General features: G+C 45.5%; 11 protein-coding genes across 13 annotated transcripts in view; 8 read left to right on the forward strand and 3 right to left on the reverse strand.

The window, feature by feature from the left end:
* Window positions 1-1758, forward strand: part of LOC125949710 (AP2-associated protein kinase 1) — a 5638-nt gene extending 3880 nt beyond the window's left edge. For all 3 annotated transcript variants that reach the window (XM_049677016.1, XM_049677014.1, XM_049677015.1), the window contains exon 2: window positions 1-1758. This exon is cut by the window's left edge. In XM_049677016.1, the coding sequence (XP_049532973.1) occupies window positions 1-135 (135 nt within the window). In that variant the 3' untranslated portion in view covers window positions 136-1758.
* A 26-nt stretch (window positions 1759-1784) lies between these two features.
* On the reverse strand, window positions 1785-2474 carry LOC125949780 (50S ribosomal protein L27). The gene is made up of 3 exons (XM_049677118.1): window positions 2349-2474; window positions 2123-2286; window positions 1785-2054 (listed from the first exon to the last, which is right to left on the reverse strand). The coding sequence occupies exons 1-3, from the start codon at window positions 2401-2403 to the stop codon at window positions 1851-1853; spliced, it is 423 nt and encodes a 140-aa protein (XP_049533075.1). The 5' UTR covers window positions 2404-2474; the 3' UTR covers window positions 1785-1850.
* Window positions 2475-2597: 123 nt separating this feature from the next.
* On the forward strand, window positions 2598-3236 carry LOC125959170 (ADP-ribosylation factor-like protein 16). Its single transcript, XM_049691980.1, has 2 exons — window positions 2598-2945; window positions 3007-3236. The coding sequence occupies exons 1-2, from the start codon at window positions 2621-2623 to the stop codon at window positions 3234-3236; spliced, it is 555 nt and encodes a 184-aa protein (XP_049547937.1). The 5' UTR covers window positions 2598-2620.
* A 284-nt stretch (window positions 3237-3520) lies between these two features.
* Window positions 3521-7693, forward strand: LOC125949709 (DNA damage-binding protein 1). The gene is made up of 4 exons (XM_049677013.1): window positions 3521-3708; window positions 3986-4134; window positions 4202-6743; window positions 6829-7693. The coding sequence occupies exons 1-4, from the start codon at window positions 3648-3650 to the stop codon at window positions 7494-7496; spliced, it is 3420 nt and encodes a 1139-aa protein (XP_049532970.1). The 5' UTR covers window positions 3521-3647; the 3' UTR covers window positions 7497-7693.
* A 40-nt stretch (window positions 7694-7733) lies between these two features.
* On the reverse strand, window positions 7734-8767 carry LOC125949784 (V-type proton ATPase subunit F). Its single transcript, XM_049677122.1, has 4 exons — window positions 8583-8767; window positions 8393-8474; window positions 8099-8304; window positions 7734-8036 (listed from the first exon to the last, which is right to left on the reverse strand). The coding sequence occupies exons 1-4, from the start codon at window positions 8634-8636 to the stop codon at window positions 7995-7997; spliced, it is 384 nt and encodes a 127-aa protein (XP_049533079.1). The 5' UTR covers window positions 8637-8767; the 3' UTR covers window positions 7734-7994.
* A 340-nt stretch (window positions 8768-9107) lies between these two features.
* On the forward strand, window positions 9108-11566 carry LOC125949718 (probable cleavage and polyadenylation specificity factor subunit 2). The gene is made up of 2 exons (XM_049677027.1): window positions 9108-9325; window positions 9397-11566. Exons 1-2 carry the CDS (start codon window positions 9177-9179, stop codon window positions 11564-11566), a joined length of 2319 nt encoding a protein of 772 aa, XP_049532984.1. The 5' UTR covers window positions 9108-9176.
* A 76-nt stretch (window positions 11567-11642) lies between these two features.
* LOC125949733 (uncharacterized) lies at window positions 11643-13724 on the reverse strand. The gene is made up of 5 exons (XM_049677052.1): window positions 13515-13724; window positions 13210-13453; window positions 12202-13131; window positions 11840-12122; window positions 11643-11778 (listed from the first exon to the last, which is right to left on the reverse strand). Exons 1-5 carry the CDS (start codon window positions 13656-13658, stop codon window positions 11643-11645), a joined length of 1737 nt encoding a protein of 578 aa, XP_049533009.1. The 5' UTR covers window positions 13659-13724.
* A 154-nt stretch (window positions 13725-13878) lies between these two features.
* On the forward strand, window positions 13879-18665 carry LOC125949706 (claspin). Its single transcript, XM_049677010.1, has 6 exons — window positions 13879-14525; window positions 14587-14709; window positions 14782-16162; window positions 16249-17585; window positions 17663-17818; window positions 18431-18665. Exons 1-6 carry the CDS (start codon window positions 13983-13985, stop codon window positions 18536-18538), a joined length of 3648 nt encoding a protein of 1215 aa, XP_049532967.1. The 5' UTR covers window positions 13879-13982; the 3' UTR covers window positions 18539-18665.
* LOC125949781 (single-stranded DNA-binding protein, mitochondrial) lies at window positions 18608-19463 on the forward strand. The gene is made up of 4 exons (XM_049677119.1): window positions 18608-18743; window positions 18811-18880; window positions 18953-19061; window positions 19126-19463. The coding sequence occupies exons 1-4, from the start codon at window positions 18732-18734 to the stop codon at window positions 19337-19339; spliced, it is 405 nt and encodes a 134-aa protein (XP_049533076.1). The 5' UTR covers window positions 18608-18731; the 3' UTR covers window positions 19340-19463.
* An 83-nt stretch (window positions 19464-19546) lies between these two features.
* Window positions 19547-21336, forward strand: LOC125949756 (acidic fibroblast growth factor intracellular-binding protein). Its single transcript, XM_049677081.1, has 4 exons — window positions 19547-19971; window positions 20033-20556; window positions 20644-20777; window positions 20847-21336. Exons 1-4 carry the CDS (start codon window positions 19875-19877, stop codon window positions 21181-21183), a joined length of 1092 nt encoding a protein of 363 aa, XP_049533038.1. The 5' UTR covers window positions 19547-19874; the 3' UTR covers window positions 21184-21336.
* A 4134-nt stretch (window positions 21337-25470) lies between these two features.
* The window catches only part of LOC125949699 (ankyrin-3-like), a 41296-nt gene continuing 40599 nt past the window's right edge, over window positions 25471-26167 (forward strand). Inside the window, exon 1 of the mRNA XM_049676990.1 lies at window positions 25471-25562. The gene's annotated coding sequence lies outside the window, so the exon portion shown is untranslated. The remainder of the gene's footprint in view (window positions 25563-26167) is intronic.

Below are 26167 nucleotides of genomic sequence, written 5' to 3' on the forward strand. Positions count from 1 at the left end.
ATCGAAACCTACCTTCCACAGTGGGTGGAACTAGGCGCCAAATTTGTCGGCGGCTGCTGCCGAACGAACGCAAGGGATGTGAAACGTATTAAGAAAACCATTATAGCACTGTACGGAGGGCAGCGCAACGAATAAGGCGTCTAGATAAAAGGATCAACGTCAACAAGGATTCCGTTGCAATTGGAAGCTGTGATTAAGCATGGAGTTCGATCCGCTTGTAACGAAGGCTACCATCATGGCACCTCTCTAATGGAAAGAAGCGGAAATTATGAGTCCAGAAATGTTTAATGACAATGTTATCGCTCTACAATTTTCAAACCTCTTTCTCGTTTCGGTGGAATAGTGCATTTATCAACACCCCAGTACTGGTGAGATGCATTTTTCGCCAGCTTTTATGGTGCTGGTGCATGAAGCAATTGATTAAAACTACGTATCAGAGGCTTTAAATCCGACAACCGGGTACCGCAGTATGCGAAATAGAGGAACCATTACGTTGGCTACAGTCCCGTAAAGATTACCTGCAGGATATTTGGTAGTATGAAATCGTTTGAGAGAAAAACGACCAATTAACTTCATTTACTTTTCGGTATCTAGTCCTTTTGTATTTTCTATTGTACTACTTACTGTTGTAAAGGTTCGTGCAGTACACGACGATCGATAAAAGAGTAGGTACTACGTCAGATGCAAGGCAGTACACATGTTTCGTTATTGATTTTGTTTTTATATTCTATATAAACGGTTGGAGCTTGGAATTCGGCAGAGAAGAGTAGGGTACCAGGTTTGAAGGAAGTTTGTTCACGTGGCGAAAAACTTTAAACCCCTTCCAATGCTGGAAAGAAAACATAGTCTACCAGTTAGTGTACATTAGTATGCTTGACACACGTATTTTGTGATTAATTTTATCGTTAGTCTAATTATTTTCACGAAGCAACTTTTAGTATAAATCAGAGTTTTCATATACACCACCAACTGCGTGAACCGCATAATATCCACAGTAGCAGCAGTAATGGAAATTAGCTAAATTTGCAATCCAAAGGTAGAGAGAACACAGAAACAAAGACAATTTAGATGAAGTCCAAACAGAGCATATTATTTATAACAAGAACAACACTGATGATTATCGAGTAGGCGGCGGTATCTGGCGGTGGGATTACGTGTGCGTGTGATTTTGGGTTTGAAACGAATTCGGCATAGGTAAAAAGAGTGCTGCACACCAAACGCACTATTGCAATAATTCTTCAAATGAATTGTGTATATTTATTCCACGATATCATCTCTAACATTATCCTAATGTCCAATACTATACAGTCGCATATTGTCCAACATGTTATGCAAAAATTGGCGACCAGGAATAGGCTAGTCGCGAAAGATACCAATACCTATCCTGAAAAGAAAGTTTATGCTCAAAGTCTCTTGAGGCTTGTGCTTTTCCATGGCAAAGAAGTTATAGTAAGGCCTTAACATGCGGCACGTTCAACAGTAGTGTAAGATCAAAGCCACGCAATAAAGACGACATTCAAATGCTTATATAACTGTTGAGAGAATTACCGTTTGGGAGCATCCTATTACAGCGGATATACATGCGATAGGATATGGAACAGCCCACATCTATTGGCATTAAACAACAGAATAGCGAAAACGCGAACCAACGAACGAACAGACAGTTCAATAATGGCAATTTAAGTATTTCTGCCGCTTACCGTAAATCGTTTTCATTGAACCAATGGCATAATAAAACAAACAATAGTCATGCCGAGACCGAACAGTGTAATTCGGATAATCGGAATTGAAAGAAACGCAATTATTCTCTATATCATCTATTGAATTCTAAATCAACAGTAGACTATTTCTTAAATTTCATCGATTAGCTTAAACCGTTGGTGCTGTGGTTCTGGGACTACGTTGAAAAACTTCTTGTAAATGGTTTGTCCTTCACGGCCTGCGTAGCATCGCTGCACCCACGTATGATCCCAGTTGAGGTCAACTTGTTCGCACGTTACATACACTTTTCCGTGTTCCATTGCAAAAAGTGTGCCATTCTTGCCGAATCCAACCTACAACAGTGAAGAAGAGTGTGCGGTACTGTTAGGGCGGTACTACCGATTAGTCGGTGGTAGCTTACATTCAACCCGGGGTGGAAACGAGGAGTCCGCTGCGTTACTAATATAGTCCCAGCCGACACATTATGCCCATCTTGCACTTTCCATCCCCGATGTTTCGGTCGAGGGTTCTTGGGAGGGTTCCGTGAGCTTCCACCGGTTTTCTTCGACGCATTTCGCACCGGCACTGAAAGGCGAAAGGTAAGCAATGATTAGCATTGTCGATTAGCAAAAGATCAACTAGTCTACCTAAAAAGGGACTACTCGTCCAGCTAGAAGCAATTCGATTCCACAAGGAATTCATTGTTTTGCTCGGAGCACACCGCACCGTCCAGAAATTTTGTAATCACTCCGGGCCAGGCACAGGGTGTTTCTGCAGACGAGCGCCGGACGAGATGTCAATCCAAATTCAACGGCCCGCCTCTGGGCGCTAGGAGACCATCGATTTAACAAAGTAGGATGGTTAATAATTAACCGTTTTCACGTGGTCGGCTGCAAACGTATTTGATATTTTATAAACCATGTCTTACCTTTGTCTAGGGCCGATGAGTGCGGGGAAAACTCTTTTACTTACTTGCCTGCAGAAGCCGGAATCAGTCAACTTCACATCCCACTCGGTGCCGAGCGTTGGAACCAATTTGTACACCATCAAAATACCACCCATCGTGATCGATGAAAAGGACGTGAATCAAAAGATACCACCGCCAGGAAAACGTAAAGAACTGGTACAGGTCCGCGAAGTGGGAGGATGTCTCGCGCCAATCTGGCGGGACTATCTGCTTAATCCCGTCGACAAGCTGATTTACGTTGTCGATACTTCGAACCTTTGCCAGATTTCTGCTGCCGGTAGGTCACTGTTTGTAGCAACGAATGGCGAAGATTAATCGAAGATCTTTCGTTCCTGCAGGTGTTCTTCTCTACTCTATGCTGGCCGAGCCGAGACTACAGAAAACGAAGTTTCTTCTGGTGCTATCGAAAATGGATCTCGCATACCGGCAAATGCGTAACGAAGCGTTACTAATGCTACAGATGGAAAAGTTCCAAAAGCAGATACCCCAAAACATTACGATTGTGCAATTTAGCGCGCTTACTAAGGAAGGAATTGATGAGATTTACGATTGGTTGGCAATGAATTAAGCTGCCAATTCTGGCGATCCTTGGAAACATCGTTCAGAAATAGTCCGGATTGGTTTGTCTGCTATGTGCCTTAAATGCTATTTGTTGGTGTCTCAAATGATCCAGGATTCGTTTAAAAAACATAAAATATAAGCAGTTTGTGGCAATTTTATCAAAGCGTTTGCAAAATTTTGAAATCTTTATTCTTGAACCGACAGATCTAAACCTATCGCAGGCATTTCGCCGCACGGGCGAAAACGGAGGTGCAAACGTCAAATTTACACACACACAGCATTCATGGTGGATCGATTGCGCGTTCCGAGCGCTTACCGTAGATTTGAAAGTGTGGTAAATCGTCTTTCGCACTGAAAAACAGGCATTTGCATTCGAAATTGCGTGAAGATCCCGGGAGCGGTGGATCCATCTCCTACAATGGCGCACAATTACGTTGTGACTGCTCAGAAACCGACGGCTGTTACGGCCTGCGTTACCGGTAGGTGACCGCGAAAACCCTCACCTTAACGTTGGCGAAAAGATTATTTGGCCTTCCGGAAAGGGAAAGCGGAAAATGTGGATGGAAAATCAGATTCGTTCGAGCGTTCATTGCCGTCGACCAGATGCCTACTAGCGTCTAGCAGAAAGTGTGGCAGGGCCTCGAGTGGATTAAATGAATGCCATATTGTTGTTTAGTGTTTAGGTTATGTTGTGCAATGCACTGGAAGGTATTCTGGTTAAACGATTTTCTCTCTTTTCCGGCACGTCCTTTGTAGGTAACTTTACGTCCTCGAGCGATTTGAATCTGATCGTTGCCAAAAATTCCCGGCTGGAAATTTACCTAGTAACACCGGAAGGGCTCCGGCCGCTCAAGGAGGTCGGCATTAATGGCAAAATAGCGGTGATGAAGCTGTTTCGCCCGGCAGTAAGTAAACACAAGGCATGTAGAGATGGATGTTCATTAATGTTCGTTTTTTTGCACTCATTTTTAGGAAGAATGTAAAGATTTAATCTTCATACTGACGCACCGATACAATGCTATGATACTTCAGTGCGCGGTTCAGGGAGAAGACATCGAGATCATCACCAAAGCGCACGGAAATGTCTCGGACAGGGTTGGCAAACCGGCAGAAACGGGAATTCTGGCGGTAATAGATCCGAAGGCGCGTGTCATCGGCATGCGGCTGTACGAGGGATTGTTTAAGATCATTCCGCTCGACAAGGACACAAACGAGCTGAAAGCAACGAGCCTGCGAATGGAAGAGATGAACGTGCAAGACGTGGAGTTCCTATACGGCACGACTCACCCAACGTTGATTGTCATCTATCAGGACGTCAATGGGCGGCACATAAAGACGCACGAGATCAATCTTAAGGACAAGGAGTTCACAAAGATCGCCTGGAAGCAGGATAATGTGGAAACGGAGGCCACTATGCTGATTGCCGTGCCGATGCCACTGGGTGGAGCGATCGTAATAGGTCAGGAATCGATCGTTTATCACGACGGAGACAGCTATGTGGCCGTGGCACCGGCGATCATAAAGCAAAGTACGATTAACTGCTATGCACGAATCGACAGCAAAGGTTTGCGCTATTTGCTCGGCAACATGGCTGGTAACCTGTTTATGATGTTTCTCGAGACAGAGGAAAACGACCGAGGGCAGGCGACTGTGCGCGATATCAAAGTGGAGCTGCTGGGTGAAATCACGATCCCCGAGTGCATTACATACCTGGATAACGGCGTACTATTTATCGGCTCGCGTCACGGTGATTCACAACTTGTGAAATTGAACACGTCTGCTGGCGAGAACGGTGCGTACGTCATGCTAATGGAAACGTTCACCAACCTGGCTCCCATACTGGACATGTGTGTGGTAGATCTGGAGCGCCAGGGACAGGGACAGATGATCACATGCTCGGGTAGTTTCAAGGAAGGCTCCCTGCGCATCATTCGCAACGGTATCGGCATACAGGAGCACGCCTGCATCGATCTACCTGGCATCAAGGGAATGTGGCCGTTACGTACCGGTATCGATGATTCGCCGTACGATAATACGCTAGTGCTGTCTTTTGTTGGACACACACGCGTACTGATGCTTTCGGGTGAAGAAGTGGAAGAGACTGAGATCGCCGGATTTCTTAGCGATCAGCAAACGTTCTTCTGTGCCAACGTTCACCAGGGCCAAATACTACAGGTGACGCCCAGTTCGGCTCGGCTTATTTCCTGCGAGAACAAATCCATGATCTGCGAGTGGAAACCACCAGAAGATAAGCGGATCGGTGTGGTTGCTGCTAACTCAACCCAGTTAGTGTGTGCGACGGCACGGGAAGTGTATTACTTGGAAATCGGTGATGGAAAACTAGAGCAACGTACACAGGTCACTCTGGATTATGAGGTCGCATGTCTGGATATCTCACCGCTCGATGAAGATGCCCGACGCGCAGAATACGTTGCTGTTGGTCTATGGACGGACATTTCAGCCTGTGTGCTCCGCCTGCCAACGCTCGAGTTGCGGCATAAGGAGAAACTGGGCGGAGAAATTATTCCCCGTTCGATACTGATGGCCGCCTTTGAAGGAATCAACTACCTACTGTGTGCACTCGGCGATGGATCGATGTTCTATTTTGTGCTAAACAAGGCAACCGGTGCTTTGACCGAGCAGAAGAAGGTTACCCTTGGTACACAACCAACGATTCTGAAAACCTTCCGTTCACTATCGACGACGAACGTGTTCGCTTGCTCGGATCGACCGACGGTCATCTATAGCTCGAATCACAAGCTCGTCTTTTCAAATGTTAACCTAAAGGAGGTAAATCATATGTGCTCGCTAAACGCCGAAGCATACCAGGATTCTTTGGCACTGGCCACAAAGAACACCGTAATTCTCGGCACGATCGACGAAATCCAGAAGCTGCATATTCGCACGGTACCGCTCGGAGAATCTCCGAGAAGAATCGCGTATCAGGAAGCATCACAAACGTTCGGTGTCATCACCTACCGTATGGACATGCAGGATTCGAATGGTTTAACGCCATCCCGCCAGAGCGCCTCGACGCAAACCAATAATGTCACTTCATCCAGCAACATGGGGCTGCTGAAGCCAGGTACAGCCAGCAGTGCCGAATTTGGGCAAGAAGTGGAAGTGCACAATTTGCTCATTATCGACGAAAATACGTTCGAGGTGTTGCACGCACACCAGTTCATGCAGACCGAGTATGCACTGTCGCTGATGTCAGCCCGGCTCGGCAACGATCCAAACACCTACTATGTTGTCGGTACGGCGCTTGTAAATCCGGAGGAACCAGAACCAAAGGTAGGCCGCATCATTATCTACCAGTACGCCGACAACGAGCTGACGCAGATTAGTGAAAAGGAGATTAAGGGCGCTTGTTACTCATTGGTTGAATTCAACGGGCGAGTACTGGCGTGCATCAACTCGACAGTTCGGCTTTTTGAATGGACGGACGACAAGGATCTACGGTTAGAGTGCAGTCACTTCAACAACGTTCTAGCGCTGTATTGTAAAACGAAAGGTTCGTATTTTACCTTACAGCATCCGTCATGCTTCTGGTTTCGTTAAGCTACCGCAACCATCTAACCTTTTTTCCTCCTCAACAGGTGACTTCATTCTTGTCGGCGATCTAATGCGCTCGATCACGCTGCTACAGTACAAGCAGATGGAGGGTAGCTTTGAGGAAATTGCTCGTGACTACCAACCGAACTGGATGACGTCGGTAGAAATCCTGGATGATGATGCGTTCCTGGGGGCAGACAATAGCACTAATCTGTTTGTTTGTCTGAAAGACAGCGCTGCTACCACGGACGAAGAACGCCAGATGATGCCCGAGGTGGCCCAGTTTCATCTTGGCGATCTCGTGAACGTGTTCCGCCACGGTTCACTGGTGATGCAAAATATAGGCGAAAGGACTACACCTACGAGCGGCTGTGTGCTGTTCGGTACGGTTAGCGGTTCGATTGGATTGGTCACGCAGATACAGAGCGATTTTTATGAGTTTTTGCGCAAGCTACAGGACAATCTTACTAATACGATCAAATCAGTAGGCAAGATTGATCATGCCCACTGGCGCAGCTTCGATACGGACATGAAAACTGAGCGGTGCGAGGGCTTCATCGATGGTGATCTGGTGGAAAGCTTTCTTGATCTAAGCCGTGACAAAATGCGCGAGGCGGCCATCGGGCTTGAAATTGAAGTGAACGGATCGAAGCGCGAAGCTACCGTCGATGATATCATCAAAATAGTGGAAGACCTTACGAGAATACACTGATAGGATGGTTTTTTTTGCGGGAAAGTAGAAAGATTGCTAGGAAGCGCTGGCGCAAGGCTACGGCGGTCGGTTCCGAGCCGGGTTCTTTTTTCTTTTCTTGACTTGTCCGTGGCCTATTTGCTCTATAATGTAAGCCGTGTAGAGGATTACACCTGGAAATAAGATGGTTTAATAAATCTTAAGACATACCGCGAGAATGCACCCAATTATTTTTGCAAAAAAGAAACATGACGTCGTACCGATTTTGGGGACACACCTTTTCAGCAGAATTGTTCGTTTATTACATCCATGGAATGATAACAATGAAAACGCTTATATTAGACACACCATGCAACACAACATTCGCAAACGAGAAGCTACCGAAAGGATACGAAAAACTACTCGAGTGATCTTAAGGCGGAACAGCATAAAGGAGAATAACAAATAAACCTCGGAACGAAGGAAAGGGCGGTACGATTCTAAGTCCACCGCACTCCATCTCCAGGAGACATTTTGCAATTAACCGCGATTGGCAATCATGTCATCCGGGTTGAACATTCCCTACGATGGAAACAATTCGGATTAATTATCTCGGTCATCTGTACGTATGCTGGTGAGCTTACCTTTGCGCGACGAAGAATGGAATCCTTGCTGGCATCGTACGGATGATCTTTAGATGGAATTTCAAGTACCGCAGGAGTTGGCGCTGTGTGCGCATCGATCACGTGACGAATCAACTCTGCATAGTTCTGGTTGATGAGGATGATGTCGATATCGTCTCGTTTAATGAAGCGCTTAAAGCAATCTTCAATCTCACTAACAGCCGTGTCTGTAAATTAAGAAAGGATTTATGCTATCGTCCTTTCGCTTATGTTCTAGAAATCAAATCAAGCGCTTCTCGCTCCTCGGGGACTCACTTTTGTCCACGACCATGAAGTTCGGATGACGATTCTTGTTAATCTCGCCTACTCCTCCAAGCAAAAATCCCACGCAGGTGTCCTGGAAGAGAAGAATACGTGCTTACAAAATAGTATGGAAAGAGTAGTTTTGCAACTCAGTTCTCCATCATCTGATGCCTGATGGAAATCCTACAGAACCGGGCCTCACCTCATCGCCGATAACTGAAATCAGTTTTCCCTTCATTGCCGACAAAAGAGCCATTTTGATTTAAATCCGATTCGCACTGGGGCACACAAAATTTGAAATTCCTAATCCGTATCCACAGGATTCTTTCGACGATGTTACGAAGTTTTGTGTTTTGAGAAAAACGTCACCTGACCGACGAGGGGGGCGAGGAATTCGACGATCAAGATTAATCGATTCTCCCTGTGATTCGTCGATTCACTAAGGCTGCATCCCCACACCTTTAGCTATCGCAACTAAAACTGAAAGGTTGATCTGTTTTTTTTGCTCACAAACCCTGCATCAAATCCTGTTTCCTAAGTTGATGGGAAACAACCGCGATTAAATAGGCCTACTCGTGATACAAATTCAGGCGAGCTGTACATAAAAGTGTGGAAGCACCCTGTCCCAGTGTCGATGAAGTGAGAATTTTAAGACATTTTCTCATGCTCGCAGTGAGAGGCTCACGCTGTATCAACAAATCCAATATTTTCCGCTCAAAGTGTTTGCGAGTGCCGGCGTTGGTGAATTTATCAGTAAATTTCCATTTATTGAATGTGGTTACAGTAGTTCTACACCATGACGTCGATCATTAAACTGCATGCTGTATCCGGAGCGATGGATGAGTCACCTCCTTGCTACATCCTGCAGGTGGACGATGTGCGCTTCCTGTTAGACTGCGGCTGGGACGAGAAGTTTGACCAAGTTTTCATCAAAGAAATCAAGAAGTAAGTACCCTGCGAAGGCGGCTTATTGAAAGAACATGTTTGTCTAACGTTCCATTTTCGTTGATCCTTAGGTATGTGCATACCATCGATGCGGTGCTACTGTCGTACCCGGACGGCAGTCATTTGGGAGCGCTGCCGTATCTGGTGGGAAAGTTAGGACTGAATTGCCCGATCTACGCAACAATTCCCGTGTACAAAATGGGTCAAATGTTTATGTACGACATGTTCATGTCGCATTACAACATGCATGACTTTGATCTCTTTTCCCTCGACGACGTGGATGCGGCGTTCGACAAGATCGTGCAACTGAAGTACAACCAAAGCGTCGCGATGAAGGGCAAGGGCTATGGCATCACGATAACTCCGTTACCAGCCGGTCACCTCGTCGGCGGCACAATTTGGAAGATAGTGAAAGTCGGCGAAGAGGATATTGTGTACGCGACGGATTTCAATCATAAGAAGGAACGACACTTGAACGGGTGCGAGCTAGAGAAGCTACAGCGACCGTCGCTGCTCATTACGGATGCCTACAATGCTCGCTACCAACAGGCTCGCCGGCGTGCCCGGGACGAAAAGTTCATGACCAACATCCTGCAAACACTTCGCAACAATGGTAACGTGCTTGTGACGGTGGATACGGCAGGTCGTGTCTTGGAGCTGGCACACATGCTGGACCAGCTGTGGAAGAACAAGGAATCGGGCTTAATGGCTTACTCGCTGGCGTTACTGACCAATGTTAGCTACAATGTGGTCGAATTTGCAAAGAGCCAAATAGAATGGATGAGCGACAAGTTGATGAAAAGTTTCGAGGGTGCTCGGAACAACCCCTTTACCTTCAAGCATCTGCGGCTTTGCCACACGATGGCTGATCTGGCCAAGGTTCCCAGTCCTAAAGTGGTGCTGGCTAGTTCGGCCGATATGGAGAGTGGTTTCTCGCGGGAACTATTCATCCAATGGGCACCGCAGGCCACAAACAGCATCATTATCACGAACCGTTCGTCGCCGGGAACTCTGGCTCGCGACCTCATCGATAACGGTGGCAATGGGCGTAAGATTGAGATGGACGTTCGGCGTAGGGTGGAATTGGAGGGTGCGGAGTTGGAAGAGTATATGCGAACGGAGGGCGAAAAGCTAAACCGATCGATCAAGAAACGCGATCTGGACGAAAGCAGCTCCGACTCTGATGACGAACTGGAGATGAACGTTATTACGGGGAAACACGATATCGTGGTGCGTCCGGAAGGGCGCTCGCACACTGGATTTTTCAAATCAAGTAAAAAACATTATGCCATGTTTCCCTTCCACGAGGAAAAGATCAAGTACGATGAGTACGGAGAAATTATACAGCCAGAAGACTATCGTATGGTGGATCTTGGCCCTGAAACCAACGGGGATGATAACAAGGAGAACGGCATCAAGACGGAAGACGTCAAAAAGGAGAAAGACGAGGATGTGACGTTGCTAGACAAACCGACCAAGTGTGTTCAGTCGCGGAAAACCATCGAAGTGCACGCTCAGGTTCAATTCATCGATTTTGAAGGTCGTTCGGATGGCGAATCGTTGCTCAAAATTCTCTCACAATTGCGCCCGCGACGTGTCATAGTGGTGCGCGGATCGGCCGCCAACACGGCACACATTGCAGAGCACTGCCAGCAGAATATTGGTGCCCGTGTGTTCACCCCCAATCGAGGCGAGATCATCGATGCCACTACGGAAACCCACATCTATCAGGTACGCCTGACGGAAGCATTAGTCTCGCAGCTCGAGTTTCAGAAGGGTAAAGATGCGGAGGTCGCCTGGGTGGACGCACAGATCGTTATACGAAACAAGCGAATCGATACAGTGGCTGAGAAGGATGCCAGCGGTACTGGTGCGGCACTATCGGCCAATCCAGTGACAGGAGCTGCATCCATAGCGACTGACTCCGCAATGGACGTTGATGAGGTGGATGTGTTGGAGGATAAGCTAGATAAGCGTATCCTGACGCTCGAACCAATGGTCCCCGAAGAGCTCCCACCGCACAACCCTGTGTTTATTAACGAGCTAAAGCTGATTGACTTTAAGCAAGTGCTGATGCGCAGCAACATTACATCCGAGTTTTCTGGTGGCGTGCTTTGGTGCAGCAATGGTACTGTGGCCCTAAGACGAGTTGACACCGGTCGAGTCACGATTGAGGGTTGCATTTCTGAGGATTATTACAAAATACGAGAGCTTCTTTATGAGCAGTATGCAATTATTTAATAAACCCCAATTAAACCGCTAAAATTCATTGTGAATCTTTCAAATACGTCATCCATTTGTATCAGGAAATATGTCTTCAGCCAGGCATGGGGGTGTCCTCTTTAGACTTGCTAGGACTCCGAGGAAGAGCAAGGTGAGTAAGAATCAATCCTTCTCCAATGTCGAATCCTTCTTCGTCAAATATTCGAACCTGCCAGGGGGTTTTGTTGTCTCTATAAAAGAATCAAAATTTACACATTTTTCCTGAAATCATCGTGCACAAGAGTTACTTACATGATTAGGGCATCGATTACTTTGTCGACCAGCACTTGCTGTAGCTGCTGGATTGCTTCGACATGGCCGGGCTTCACAGAGCAGGCATTTGCTATTTGGCAGATTACCGCTTGAGCGGGAACGTAGCTGAAGGAGTTTTCCCAAACTCTTAGGTCACTCAGGTCAACGGTAGCTGTATTGCCGTAGTCCACGTAGAATACTGTGACCGTGTCATCGAAAATATCGACAACCTTAGCCCTGTACCAAGCTTGTTCGAACATGGCTAACACCATCTCACCGAGACCTGAATCCAATAGGAGAGAGTGTAAATGTTAGCGGGGCTGCTAGACAGACTTACCATCGATTGTTCATAAATGAAGTACTTGGCATACGCCTGAACACTTTGTATTGGCCTACAGTGTTCAGGCTGTTTATGTCGTGGTGTAGCTTAGCAATGACCGAAGTTTCTCCGCTATCCGGTATTACATGGGCGTAAAACTGGTCAACATCGACAACGAACGTTGGCATCAGCTTCACTAAGTTTGAAAGCGCTGGCAACTCCATCTGTGCCCTCACTTCTAGAGGAACTTCATCGCGGTCTAGCGTCCACCCATTTTCATCCATCTCTACGTGGCGTTGTCGACAGTTGCTCCCTTTGAAGCACTGCTTGGTTTGTGGGTTGTAATATTTACAGATCTTAACGTCATCCTGCGGTACATAACCCAGTATTGCCTTCGTGGCATTGGTTGTGCTTTCGGGTATGGAGTACCAAATGTCGAGTTCTTCTTCCGTAGGATTCTGTAATGGATTCCGCTCTTGTGTGGTGACTTTTTTATCCACAAATCTCACCCTCAGCACATCATTGCTTTCGACACGAACAATTCGGAATGACTGTCGTTTATATTTTTCCAACGATTCTGAATCGTCTGGTCCAGCATCTAAGACACATTTTATGGCCGCTGCGGGAATATCATGAAACGGGGCCGGAACACGTGCAATTTTGAGATTGTCGTCGTACGGAAACGTTTCTCCCGTATCTATCAGATAGATCGCGAAACGTTCGTTTGTTCCATCGTTGATCCCGACGGAAGACGCGGTTTTGCGGACTGCACGGAACCAGAGACCATCCAGCTTAACGATAAACACTTTTCTCTCCGATACCGGAATTCTCTGCAACGAATGATCAACGTTCTCTTGCATGGCTGAGAACAGACTCAAAACACGTTCTTGATCAACATTTAATGCATGGAACGAACTGGGCAGTGTGTCCGAGATGGAGGTAACTAGTAGGTCTATAATCTGATCCGGTTCATCTGTGAAAATAGCGGAACATATGAAAGGTTAAGAATCAAAGTGCAAAGCCCGTCCTACCGATTTCGAAACCCGCTTACAGTTTGTCACGGACTTTATGAAATCTGGACCATCGTCAACGGTTGAATATTGGTTGTCGGTGTTTGGCTCTCCATCGGATTCTTCCGCATCCTCTATCAGCAGCATTTGCCAGTCGCAGACGAAGGACTGAACAGATTTGCACATTTGAAGAAGCTCCTCGTGTGCCGGTTTGAAACGATCGCGAATCATTTTGTTAGCGGAGGTTTCTTTGTCGTTGAAAACCGTGCTTCCCATGTGTTTGCTCTGAAAGTGAACAGGAGTTGCGGTTGAGTGTGTTGTTACTATCAAGTTACTCTTTGCTTACCTTCGCCAGCATCGCTTGCTGAATAACCTGTGCGAACCCAATCTGTTTCGTGAGGAACTCGACCGAAGTTTCCCACAGTTGCTTGTGCTTGTCGTTTTCCATTTTAGCATTGTTCGATGAGGTTCTGCTGCTTATTTCATTCATTATACTGTAGCCCGGTTTTGCCTGAAATTCACATCAAACACCGAATTTTAAGCACGACGTCGTTTTTGTTTGGGGTTTCTTCTACCTCTTTTTTTTGTTTGCTCGGATCCGCCAACCAGCAGATATATACGAAATTCATGATGGCGACATCGTTGTCAGATTTTCCATTTTTGGCGGGAACTGGCATTCTGTGAAAATAAAAAGGAATGCACGGGCGGTGTGTGTATAAAGTGAAACTATTGCTTAAAACTTTAGTGTGCATAATTAGATTGTACTGTTGGAATTAGTGTTCTAGTGTTTGCGTATGAAGTTAGCTCTTCTAGGATGGATTCAGATTCGGAATTGCACGCTACAGACACTCTTCGGTTCGATTCCGAATCGGATGAGGATTTGAAAAATCCCGATTTATCTCCAAGTGATAAAAACGTTGGAAAAGATCAGGGAGATTTGCAAAGCACAACTGCACATCAAGGAGATGACGAAGAAATGATTAATGCGAGCAATCGTAATGCAAAGAAAACAAGCAAGATCGTTGATAGCGATTCCGACGAAGAAAAGACGACGCTGCCGAATGCAGATACATCTCGTTCCGGAAAGTCACCAACAAATTTGGTTGATAGGCTTAAATCATTGCTTGATTCTGAATCAGACTCAGATTCGGAGACTGTTGGAAAAGAATTTAAAAAATCTAACATTGAAGATGGATTGAAAAAGAACCGGAACAGCAAGAAAACGCAGAGCGTTCTGTCTGACTCTGAGGAAGAGGAAATTTCGAAACCAACTCGATCAAAACCAGCTCGTAAAAAACGGGTAGAAAAACACAAGATTGTGACTAAAATCAATACCGCTCAAGATATACTTGCTAGTGTAAGTAACAAAGTCGCAAATCAATGAAAGGTCGCTATTTAAAAAATCGTTCTTTTTATAGTTGCAACTGAGATTCAGTGATGAAGACAGTGATGCACCAAAACACGACGAAAGGATGGGGGAATCATCCTCTGAAGAAGACGTGAATGATAAAATTGCTCACGAAGGAAGGCACCGAAAAAAGGTAATGGAATTTCTTTTATTCGAGACCGGAGTCAAAGGGGTTTGAGTTAATACTTGTTTTTTTTTTTCTCAGATGACTGTCCACGAAGCGATGGAAGAGCGGCGAGTTATTCAAAGCGAAACGCAACGTATGAAACGTGAAATGGCTGTTGAAGTTCCGTATCATCGCGCTAGAGAACGCACGTTCGAAGAATTTCTTTCACGCAAAGCGGTGCGCCGAGGACAGACATCGAATGGTTTTTGTGAACGAACTAAAATGCGCGATATGTCGTTGAAAATGACACCGGAACAGCTGGAGGCGTTTTCACAGCAACTGAAGGAACTGGAAGAGGAATCCAAAGCGTTCTACAAGTCTGAAAGTGACTCATCGGAGGACGAGCCACCGGATCTTCCTCTGATTGAAAAGGCATCGAATGCCTCTGAAAGCGCGATTACATTGAACACAAATCGCGAGATAAACCATGAGCCCGAACCGCAAGAGGCAATCGAACCATCTAAACCAGAAAACAGTTCTCCTGGTGAGGAATTAAAATTGTTATGCGTCGATACAGACGAGAAACATCAAGACGCCCAAGAAATGGTCACACAATTCACAGTAGAAGATACGCAGAATAGTTCAAATGCGCCACAGGAAACAGAAAACAAGGAAGTTGAACAGCAACGGGAAATTGACTACGACATCGCCTTCGAACAGCAGACTGAATCCAGTGTATCTAGCAAGAAAAAATCTTTACTTTCAACGCTGGATCTCCCTCCTTGTCCCAGGTTGAGTGGACAACCGGGGCTAGTAATCGATCTCGAGGGTGGTGACATACAGCTGAGCGAACCCTTGGGTATTGATATTCTTTTCAAAAGACTGGAAAAATGTGGCGGTGGTAAGAAAGAGACGTCGAAGCTAAATTCTGTTAGTATTTTAAATACTGATAGCGGAATTGTAAAGCTCGATGTGGTACCGGTCCTGGCGAACGAAGAGCGGCAAGTTACTACTAAAGAGCCAATTCCCGGTGCGGCTTTTATGAAAGTGCAGCATGTGCTAAAGGAGCAAATTATCAACGAGCGGCTTGAGAGCATAAAAAAGCGAGAAGAAGAGTACGCTAAAAAGCTGGAAATGGAGAGGGCAGAAAAGGCTGAAACTGATGATGAAGAAGAGGAACTATTGGAGGATGATGATGAAGCTGGATCATCTGAAAATGAAGATGAATGCATGTCTATTGTTGCATCCGTTATGGAAGAAAATAATGACGAAGGAGATGATGGGGAATCATTGCTTCATACAAGCAGCTCGGAGGATGAGGATGATGATGATCCTGATGATGGAGTGGAGAAAAAGAGCTCTAAAAAGGGTAGAATTATTAGGGCTTTTCAGGACTCTGATGATGAATCAAATGGAAACCATGCTAGCGCAGGGCATGGGCTTCTGGTAGAGAATAAGAAAGAAGATCCATCATCAGAAGGTAATTTTGCGATTTTAGGTACCATTAACATATCGCAACTTTTAATTAATATTTTATTATTGTACATTTTTTTACACATCTCCCAGATTTGCGAGGAGAGGATGACGACAAAGTTGTTTTGTTGTGGAAAGAGGATGAAGATGATCCGAGAAAAAAGGAAGCGGAAGACGAGGATTTAATGGCTCTATGCTCGGGCCAATTTGTCACACAGTGTCCGTCGACTGAATATAAATCTCCATCCAACGGTTGTGCAATATCTACAACACAGATGAATGATGTTGGTGGCGCTCTTTACACACAAGATGATGCGCAACCTGTTGCCGATTCACAGCTAATGGAACTCTGTTCGGGACGTTTCGAGACACAACCTGACTTGCAGAATAGTATATCCGTTCAAAAGTTGGATGCGTCAGTGGATCGCCGTTCTCCTATTTCCTCAGAATCAACGCATGCTACCGGCACACCTGTTTTGGCGGGAAGAATACTTTGTCTTCAGTCAACGGATGATGAGGCGGATCAGTCGAACCGCAATGATCGCGTGAAGCGGGTAAGAAAACGTAAGAAGAAGCATGTTAACTTATCGGACGATGAAAAAAGCGATGATTGCGATGAAGCACCAAAACCGACATTGCATGAAGAAAGACAAGAAGAGGATAGAGAAGATGAGAATGAGGAAACGGACGATGAAGAATCTACAAAGGGGGCAAACGAAGAGATAACCAAGTGCATTGAATACGATTCCGAAGAGAATGAGTTGGAAGTAGTGCTATCAAAGAAAGACAAATCAAGAATAGCGAAAAATTTCGTAGAAAATGAAGCTGAGCTTTCAGAATCGGATTGGGGCAGTGCCGATGAAGATGAGAAGGGTCTGGATCGATACGACATCGATGTAGCCGATGAAGAACAATTTGATCAACGACAGCTGCAGCGAGAACTGGAAAAGATACATAACCGGCAAATGCTAGACCAGGACAATCGGGAAGTTGAACAGTTGAAGGATCTCTTCCTCGAGGACGAAGAAAAAGAGGCGGGCAGAATAAGACAGTTTCGATGGAAAAATGTAGAAAAAACCTTCAACCTGGATTATGACAAACAAGCACAAGACCCTGAACAGAGCCAAGAAAATGGGGATGACAGCGATGAAGAAACAGAAATTCTATGGCGAAAAATGCGACATGAACGAACCATGCTGTTGAAGGAGAAGAAAGTGGAGCTAAGCGAAACAGATGAGTATGAGACAACGCTTCTGAGCTCGGTAAATACTACGACGTTAATTGAGGGTCAAGAAAATAATCAATCGCTAGGCAATGTGACTGCGATTGGTAAAAGGAGACTGACAATCATCAAAAAGCGTGTGGCAACGAGTGTAGCACCAACGAAAGAGGAAGTTCCCTTCTTAATATCGAATTCCAGCATTGCACAGGTATTTGGTTAAAGAAACCGATTGAAGCCCCAACGGATCCATTCGATTCCGGATATATCCATCTGTTTTCTTTGCAGGGCCATAAAGCATCATTTCTGTCGCGTGATGAAGAAACGCTTTCCAAAATTGCTACTTTGTCAAAAGCCAATCCGGATGTCGAAGGAAGTAGCACCGCCTTGGCGGCCAAGAGTCGTAATTTTGTATTTGCCGCCTTAAATCCGACAGTTGAAACGGTATGATTTATGCACACAAATTAGCCAATCCATTAGCCGTGGCCACACGGGGCGAAAACTCTAGCGCAAACGAAAAAATTAATGCCAAAACGTTTACGCTTGCCGTTTACATGCTGTCAAACGATTATTGGTCCGTGGAGCGTAAAACCTAGCGTAAAAGCTTTTTGCAAACGGTAGGGCTCACAATATGTTCTTTTTGTGGTTTACATCGACAGTGAGTGATCATTGCTAGTGTATTCAATAGCCGTGGCCACACGGGGCGAAAATTTGCGCGCAAATTTGCACATTAATGCCAAAATGTTTTCGCTTCGATATGTTTACATGGCCGGGTTGAGGAAATTAAATCGTTTTTTTGAAGAAAAGGATTGAATACACTAGCAATGATCACTCACTGTCGATGTAAACCACAAAAAGAACATATTGTGAGCCCTACCGTTTGCAAAAAGCTTTTACGCTAGGTTTTACGCTCCACGGACCAATAATCGTTTGACAGCATGTAAACGGCAAGAGTAAACGTTTTGGCATTAATTTTTTCGTTTGCGCTAGAGTTTTCGCCCCGTGTGGCCACGGCTATTTAAATTTAATGTTTAACTTTATTTTTTTTTTCAACAGGGCTCGAAACGACCGCTCGATTCTGAAGAGACGGAGGAAAAAAAGGATATAAAAAGGTTAAAAAGCAACGAGCCGAAAAAGAAGTTGAAATTAGATTCATTAATGTGAAGTTGAGTGCAGTAAAGCTGCTTTGCAAATATACTATTCCACCGGAGTGCGGTAAACCACTTTGCTTCCAAGTCCATTTTTTTGTGGAAAATTTCGACCCTTTGGTAACGGAACGAAGAGAAATTGACAGATCGCTGGGCGGCAATTTTTGCCGGCACTTGTTTAATAATAAAGGCATTTTGTGGTTTTGAGAATGTTTTCCAGCGTAAGTATTAAGTTAATTAGCATTCTGCATTCGCTTACTCATTTACTGTTCGTACTCCATGTTTCAGGTCGCTAAAACACTGCTCCGTAATGGAACGTACCGTAGTTACTGCACCGACCCGTCTCGTATAGAAAAGAGTAAGAACGTCCGGGACGATTCGGAATGCCTTAGCGTTTTTACTCATTAAGGTTGGATTTATTTCTTTGCAGCTGTGAATTCTGTAACGCTTTTGGGACGAGTAGGAGCGGACCCACAACGGCGAGGTAATGAAGATCATCCAGTGGTCATGTTTTCGGTGGCCACGCACTCGAATTACAAGTAAGTTTTGATGTCGAATATCTTGAGATGCGAAATTTAGTGTTATGCGGTCTCTTGCGGTCAGGTACGAATCGGGAGATTGGATGCAGAAAACCGACTGGCATCGCGTCGTCGTGTTCAAGCCAGGACTTCGCGATGCAGTAATGTCGTATTTGAAAAAAGGCCAACGAACTATGATAACGGGAAAAATTACATATGGCGAGATCACGGATCAGGAAGGAAAACAGCGCGGCACTTGCAGTATCATAGCGGATGATGTAATCTTTCTTCAGAGTTGAATCAGGGCCTCGTAGTATAAGCCGTATTATTGTAGGGTTTCTGGAGTTTTGTCGAATCGAAAAGTTTTAATAAACTTCTTCACAGTTAATAGCCAGGGCAAATAATAGGGCTTTTCTTGAAATTGAAATGCTCGAACATATTTTCTTCGACAAAACAACAGAGCAAAAATTGACAACACCCTTAGAAAAACTGTTGTTTTGGTTAGCTGCGAAAAACCGCAGCGCGAAAGAATTCCAAAAAGACGGAATTGAAACCACGGAAAAGGATCCTACCATATCTTTTCCCTTTACCTAAAAACGATCTATCGAGCTCCGGCTCCGAGAAGCAATCACTGTTCTCACAATCAACCCCACAGTGTACAGAAATCTTCGGCAGAGATCCGGTTGTCTCGAAGGGAAACCCGCGGAAACCCTGCTAATCCTGCAGGGTCCTGCAATTAATATCAAGGATTGGCGATACCAAACGGAACGAACAGACTGAAAAAGAAGAAGAAGAGTTGCGGCAGGATTTCGTTCTAAAAAGTTCCTAGTCTATATGGCTCTGTTCACCGACGTCCATGTAGATGTTTTCATCAGCAACTACACGATCATCGACCCCGAAATCTTCCAGTTATGGGTCGAAGGATATTCCTGTAGGTTCCACGCGATAGCCGGTTTTCGTATGTTCGTTAATGGACCTTCTCGCTCTTTTAGCTGCCGATGCCGTCACGTTGCTCAAACAGAAGGGCGGAATGTTTGCGGACGTTCCACATCAGCTGATCACTTCCGATGTGCAGGACCATTATCGCACGTACGCCCTTCTGGAGAAGTTTCTTCATTCACCACCCAAGCTGGCCGAGCAGCCGACCTTTCAGATTGGGCCGCAGGATCGTTCGCTGCTGATCGACCGGTACTACTCGCTAGACGACACCGTTGCGCGAGAATTATTTGGCAAGAAGTTCAATTCACGAAACCGCAAAGATCTGGACGAGGTGGCGGAGAAGACGGGCGTTAGGCTCAAGTCTTGTCGGAGACAGTTTGATAATGTAAAACGCATCTTTAAAGCGGTCGAGGAAACGCAGGGCAATATTGCGCACAACATCCGGCAGCAGTTTATACTGCCGGAAGAGCTGGCCCAGAAGTACGCGGCGGTCGTGTTCATTGCCTGTTTGCGCTTTGAAACAGCGAAGAGAAAGTTGCAGTTTCTTAATTTTAAAGACTTTTACGAATGTTCTCAGGTGAGCGAATGAGTAATGGAACCATGGTTTCGATAGGGTATAGTAGGGACGGTAGACAAACATCAATTTCCTCTTTTCTTCTTGAAGGCTCTAATGACTTTCTGGACGTACACTTACCAACATTCGGGAGCCGACTATTTGGACACCGAGATGGATAAGGAATTTTTGCTTGATTTACGTGAAATACGCTACCTGTTAGATAAAGAGAAAGAAATTAAACAGTAAGTGTGTATCATCAAGATCTAATCGCGGGTCGTATTCATGATGGATCGATCTTACACTGCTTTCAGCTTGGTTTCTATACGTTTAAAGCCAACGTTACTGGAGCGGGCCTACCAGGAAGTTGACAGCAATTTCCGTACCTACTATCGTGCAATCATACTGCTGGCGTGCAATCTGCATCGGACAAGGGAGATGCGGCTACTGTTTGTGGAACTAACTGAGCGATTGATTGAACCGTGGAAACAGAATGGCTGGACGCGTGATCAGGTGCAACAGTTCATGCAGTGTCTTACGCAATGTGTGCTGGATTTGGAGGTACCACGGGATAATCAGGATATCCGATGTCTGTGGGAACGCTACATGCAAGTTATAAATGTGTGCTTACTTCGAATGTATCATCCCTAGGTCAGTGCAATAGATGATTTACCAACGTTCTGTTCTTTTTTAGTTTAATATGTAAGGTTGCAATATTGTGCATTTAGTCAAATAGGAGAATAAACGCTCAACCCATTAGCTTCCCACGCACGGTGAAAATATTATTAAAATAAAGTTGAACCATAAAAGAAATCTTCCATTAGTTTGTCTATTTCTGCTATACTGCTGTTGCGTACAGGGCCATTTCCTATCACCAGCAATTTTATGACGATGCTGTAATGACGGTAATAAGACAAGACAAGAGATTACTGAATCGACGAGTTAGATGGATCATTCCTATCAGTAGTTTTAGTGAACAATATCAATGAAAAATGACGTTAATACTGCTCATCGAATATGCTACAGCACGTTTTAAATGAGCTTTTTCAATGGGCTTTAATATAGTTGAAATAAGACAGTAAAACATTTTATATTCTTGTCTCAAATAGGTCAGTTTTATTAGCGTGGAACGAAAAAAGTAAAACTGTCAGTTATGCTTTTATTCCTGATTTTTTTTAGGTTTCGGTAATCTTGATGTGAACAAGTCTCTTTGGAGGTCAAATAGTGAGGCAAATATATCCGTAAGCTATAAAGAAAAACAAAACGATGAATAGCGAAAGATAATTCGTCTTGATCCTTCCGAAACACTCGTTGCAAGAAGTGAACACGCAGTGCGACCAATGCTCGCCCCAATCTTAAATCTTTTAATCAACATTTCTTTGTAATCCAATTACTCCGACTCCAAATAATGATTGAAGATAAATGCAAAGTGCTATTAGTTAGACTTATTGTTAGTAAAATTATATATGAATCAGGTTTTAGAAATACATAAATATGGAAATGGCATCGATTGAACTCTGTTTTTATTTTGCTTAAACTTTCAAAGGTTATGGTAGATGTGACTCTCAGTACTTATGATATAACCATAAAACTATTTTGGAAGAACAAATATCGTTATTTGTTTACCCTAAACCAATCTCCTTTAGACTCTTTCCAACAAACAAAAAGAAAAAATCTCAATTCATTCACAAGAAGAAAACAGAAAAGAATATGATAAAAGCTTCGAAGGGGTTTGTGTCCTCGGTGTGCGCGAGGACGACCCCTTGGAAAGATGGCTAAAACCGCACATTGTAGTGTGCGGGTCGCAGTTCAAATGCACTTGGATTGTGGAGTGTTTACATTGGTTGCGAGAAGTTTGTGCCGGTGCAAAAGCATTCACGACGTCGTTTACTTTCTCAGAAGCATCTGATATCTTATCACTTTGGCTCCTTATTATCAGAACAATTGGTCTTTTTGCATGAGTAGCTTCTGCCGTCTAATACCACGTTCGTGTAAAAGGACCAGCTGGCTTTATTTCTGTGGGAAGAATTCAAACTGTGAACTGATAGTTCCATAGCGGTCTGCACTATTCTATCGGTCGCTTCAAGTGAACAATCACTATCAAGCCTGTCTGTCTTCTTATTTGTCTGTGGGACTTTCGTCGCCAATGCAATCAAAACCGTGGCGATTGTAAACGGTACGCCATGACCGTACGCTGCTAGAGCCGCCTCAATTTAGTATTTTTGGGTGTGCCATCGAGCCATAACGTATGTAAATTTAGCATACTGTACAAATTGCGTACTCCAGCGAGTAGATAGTGTGTATGCCATGCCATTTATTTCCTCACTTCACCCCGAGTATTCGAGGATACTTCCTGCTGTTGGCAAAAAAAGCGTTCGTTGCTCGGATGACTCACGCTATGGTACGAACAGCCTTTTCTGGGCAAATCGTATGATGATGTAGCGACAGAAAGCGACAGTATGGAGCAGTATAGCAGCTGACAATATAGTCGTCAAAACCCATATGCTGGCGCCACGGGGTGAGTTCATCCAAGCCGCTGTCGCAGTCTGTCGCCACGGAACCATGTGCGCATTGAACGTACTCATGAACAAATCGAGATGCTGTAAATAGAAGCGAAAAGTGAATAAAAAATTTTAAAACACTAAACTGCTTTATTTGGAGGTTGTGGTCTGCTAAAGCAATTAGTTGCAATTGCTTGGAATCAATATGGTTAGGTGGTATGTTAATCAGTCCGTTGTTGTACAGGAACGCTATCAAAGGGAGCTACTTGCCGAGCGATAAGAATCTCATAGAAAGCCCTGCTATAAGCATTCGAAATAGCTACATCGGCCGTTGAAGCTAACCAAAGGGCCGTACGTGTGCGGTTTTTGCCAACTGCTTCTCCAAAGTTTAGGGCATGGCGGAAACTTTTGCGCGCTGCTTGCAGAGACATGCGTACGGCGGTAGGTACGTGCTACGCTGGAGTGGTGCTAGCTTGCGAAGGCGCACCGATAACGCGATAACATTACGTAACCTACAAATGACCTTCGTGAGTCTGCAGTTAGTGCAGCACTTCGCCTTACGGTCCCAATCATAGATCGGGCACCAAGGCACGCGGTCGTAGGAAGTAGAGCATCGCATCAGTTATATCTATCCGGTTAGATTGGGTGGAGTGAATTACGTTCTACCACTGCAGAGGCCAAGAGAGAAACGCAACCTACAAACGCATAAATCTCTCAATCACGAGTTCCGTGGCAGGCAGCATAGCTAGTTGCAACTGCTGGGTGCTCGAAACGCCTCAAAAGCCGTTACCCTGCGAATGCAACTGATTTCGTTACGTATAAGTAACGATATAAGAACAAAAAACAAAACATCAGACAAGCAAGCCATCCAGCTGGACAACGCTGGGCTGGTCACCTGGTTCGGTCAGCTATTCGCGGCGCACGAACGAACCGATGGTTCGGTTACGATGTACATACACGCACGGACCGGACTTCGACGACAGAGGAAGGATTCGTGTTTGGTTACACCCGGGAGAACGCTTCGTGCTTCCGGAGTTGGTTTTGTTGCGCGACAATGGCAGGTCACACTTTATCCGAGGGACGTCTATCACTTTATGGGTTACATCAATTCAGGCAAAAACCTCATGGTAGGGGAGTGAGAAGAAAAGAAAGATCAAATGCGCCTCACAGTGGCGGGTCATGTGATGATGCTGGAATGTTTTGGCTCGCTCGTCCTCGCAGCAAAAACAGTACAACTTTCAGGAAAGTTTCCTTGCTTGTAAGTCTCTCAACTCGCGCCTTCCGCCGACAAAGCGGTGATGTTTTTCTTTCGAAAATATCGAATAGAACCCATTAAATGTATACAAGGGATCGCGGTAAAGGCGTATCGGGATTGATACGTTTTTAAGCTTTGTATACATATTCATAAAACCCCGAGACTCCGGGACGGTTGCCAAAAAAGCATTTTCATAAAAGAAAAAAAACGTCGACGGCCAGGCGCCTCCATCGGGTGTTACACGTGTTTACGTTACCAATCCGATGTCTCTGAATTGTTTCTGCGTATGCTTAGCAAACCAATAAACAACATTGAAGAAAATGATATTGTTATAGCAAAAAAAAATAACTAAAGGAATTCACAACCACGACCAACGTATCCCTTGCCCTTTTTTCCGCTTCACAGTCGGGTCACGTGGTATCGAAAGTTGCTCGTGCCAATCAGCAGCTACAGTTGAGTGGATCAACGTGAGAACCGTGAAAAGGCAAAGCAAGCGTTCACTGTAGCGGCCGAAAACCGAAATCCCAGCCTATTACGATTGCAGAGCTTGAATCGAGTGGCACCAGGCCTAATCCGATTTCCACGGGATTCTCGTGGTTTTTCACCGCCGCCCTTTTTCGAGGCGAGCCCTTCCTGCTACTTGTCCCGTACCGTGCCCCGTGTTGAATCCACACGCAAAATAGTTGCAGTCGCACAGGCCAATGCAACATTTCATGGAGAAAGGCGTCTGTTTCACCAACGTGCGATGGTGAGTGTTTTCTTTTCCGATAAGCTACCCTCCCACGCTGGTTGTGGTACTATGAAGCACGCAACGACCAGCTGGCCGGGACCCTTCCGTTGCGATTGTAATGCTTGCAACAACGGCGAACAACCCACGACGAGCCATGCTTGAAGCCGACGCGACGTTCGGAGTGGATCCCCTGGCGCACGATTGTAAATGTGCATGTCGACAACCAAACACGACTACGGCGCCGACGAGGGCGAGGTTGGCGGAATCGTTGCCGGAGTGTTGGCGTGCCGCTGTGTGTAAGCAGCGAAAACATCCTGGGGTTTTTGGGGGACGCCAGAAGCATCACCATCGTCATCGTCATCGTCGTCGTCGTGGTCGTGGTCGTCGTCGCGTCATCGTCTGGTGGGTCGCTAGACCGACGCCATCGCCGTAGTCGTCATTCCGTCTTCGTACTCGGACCGTGAGTGATCTTCCGCCATTCTTCCCTGTTTGTGCTGTAACGTTTAGTGCGTGCGTGCGGGCGTTCTTGGACGCGCTACCAAGGGTGAGTGCGCGGGTGAGTGAGTAACGGTGGGGTGGTTGGATGGAGCTCAGGTGTTTGGTTTCCAGTGGCAGTGTGGTCTCTTGTGATTGGGATGTGCATTAAGAATGGGGTGTGTTATTAGTCGTGTCTGCTGTGTGAGATATGTGAAGCACAACACCTGATATCGGAGACTGTTAATTCGTTAATTCGTATAATCTAACGCGACGTCCGGCAGCACTCGGAAATCCTGCTGGAACGAATAAAAAATGTACTAGCCAGATCGTTTCCACAACCACCATTAACGAACCATTTGAGGCCAGCCGTTCATTAGTTGTCCAACCAACCAACCAACGAACCAACGGAAAGAGGGATTTGGGGCAACTTAATGAAAAACCTCTGACCTCACGCTGCCCGTCTCGTACGCTGCAGATACAGGCACGGCATCCCCGAGATTCGTTGACCAAAGCCCCCTCACGGGGAGGGGTTCCGGATTGTTGGAAAAGTTTTTAAAAACCCATATCTGGGTTGCCGAGCTTTGCAAACATGACGAATCCCAAGGTTCGACCCATGGGAAGGCCGAAGGGCGCCCAGGGACCACCGGTGCTGCGTTGTATACACAGCCACAC

The sequence above is a fragment of the Anopheles darlingi genome, chromosome 2 (assembly GCF_943734745.1).
Source record: "Anopheles darlingi chromosome 2, idAnoDarlMG_H_01, whole genome shotgun sequence".
Lineage (NCBI taxonomy): Eukaryota > Metazoa > Arthropoda > Insecta > Diptera > Culicidae > Anopheles > Anopheles darlingi.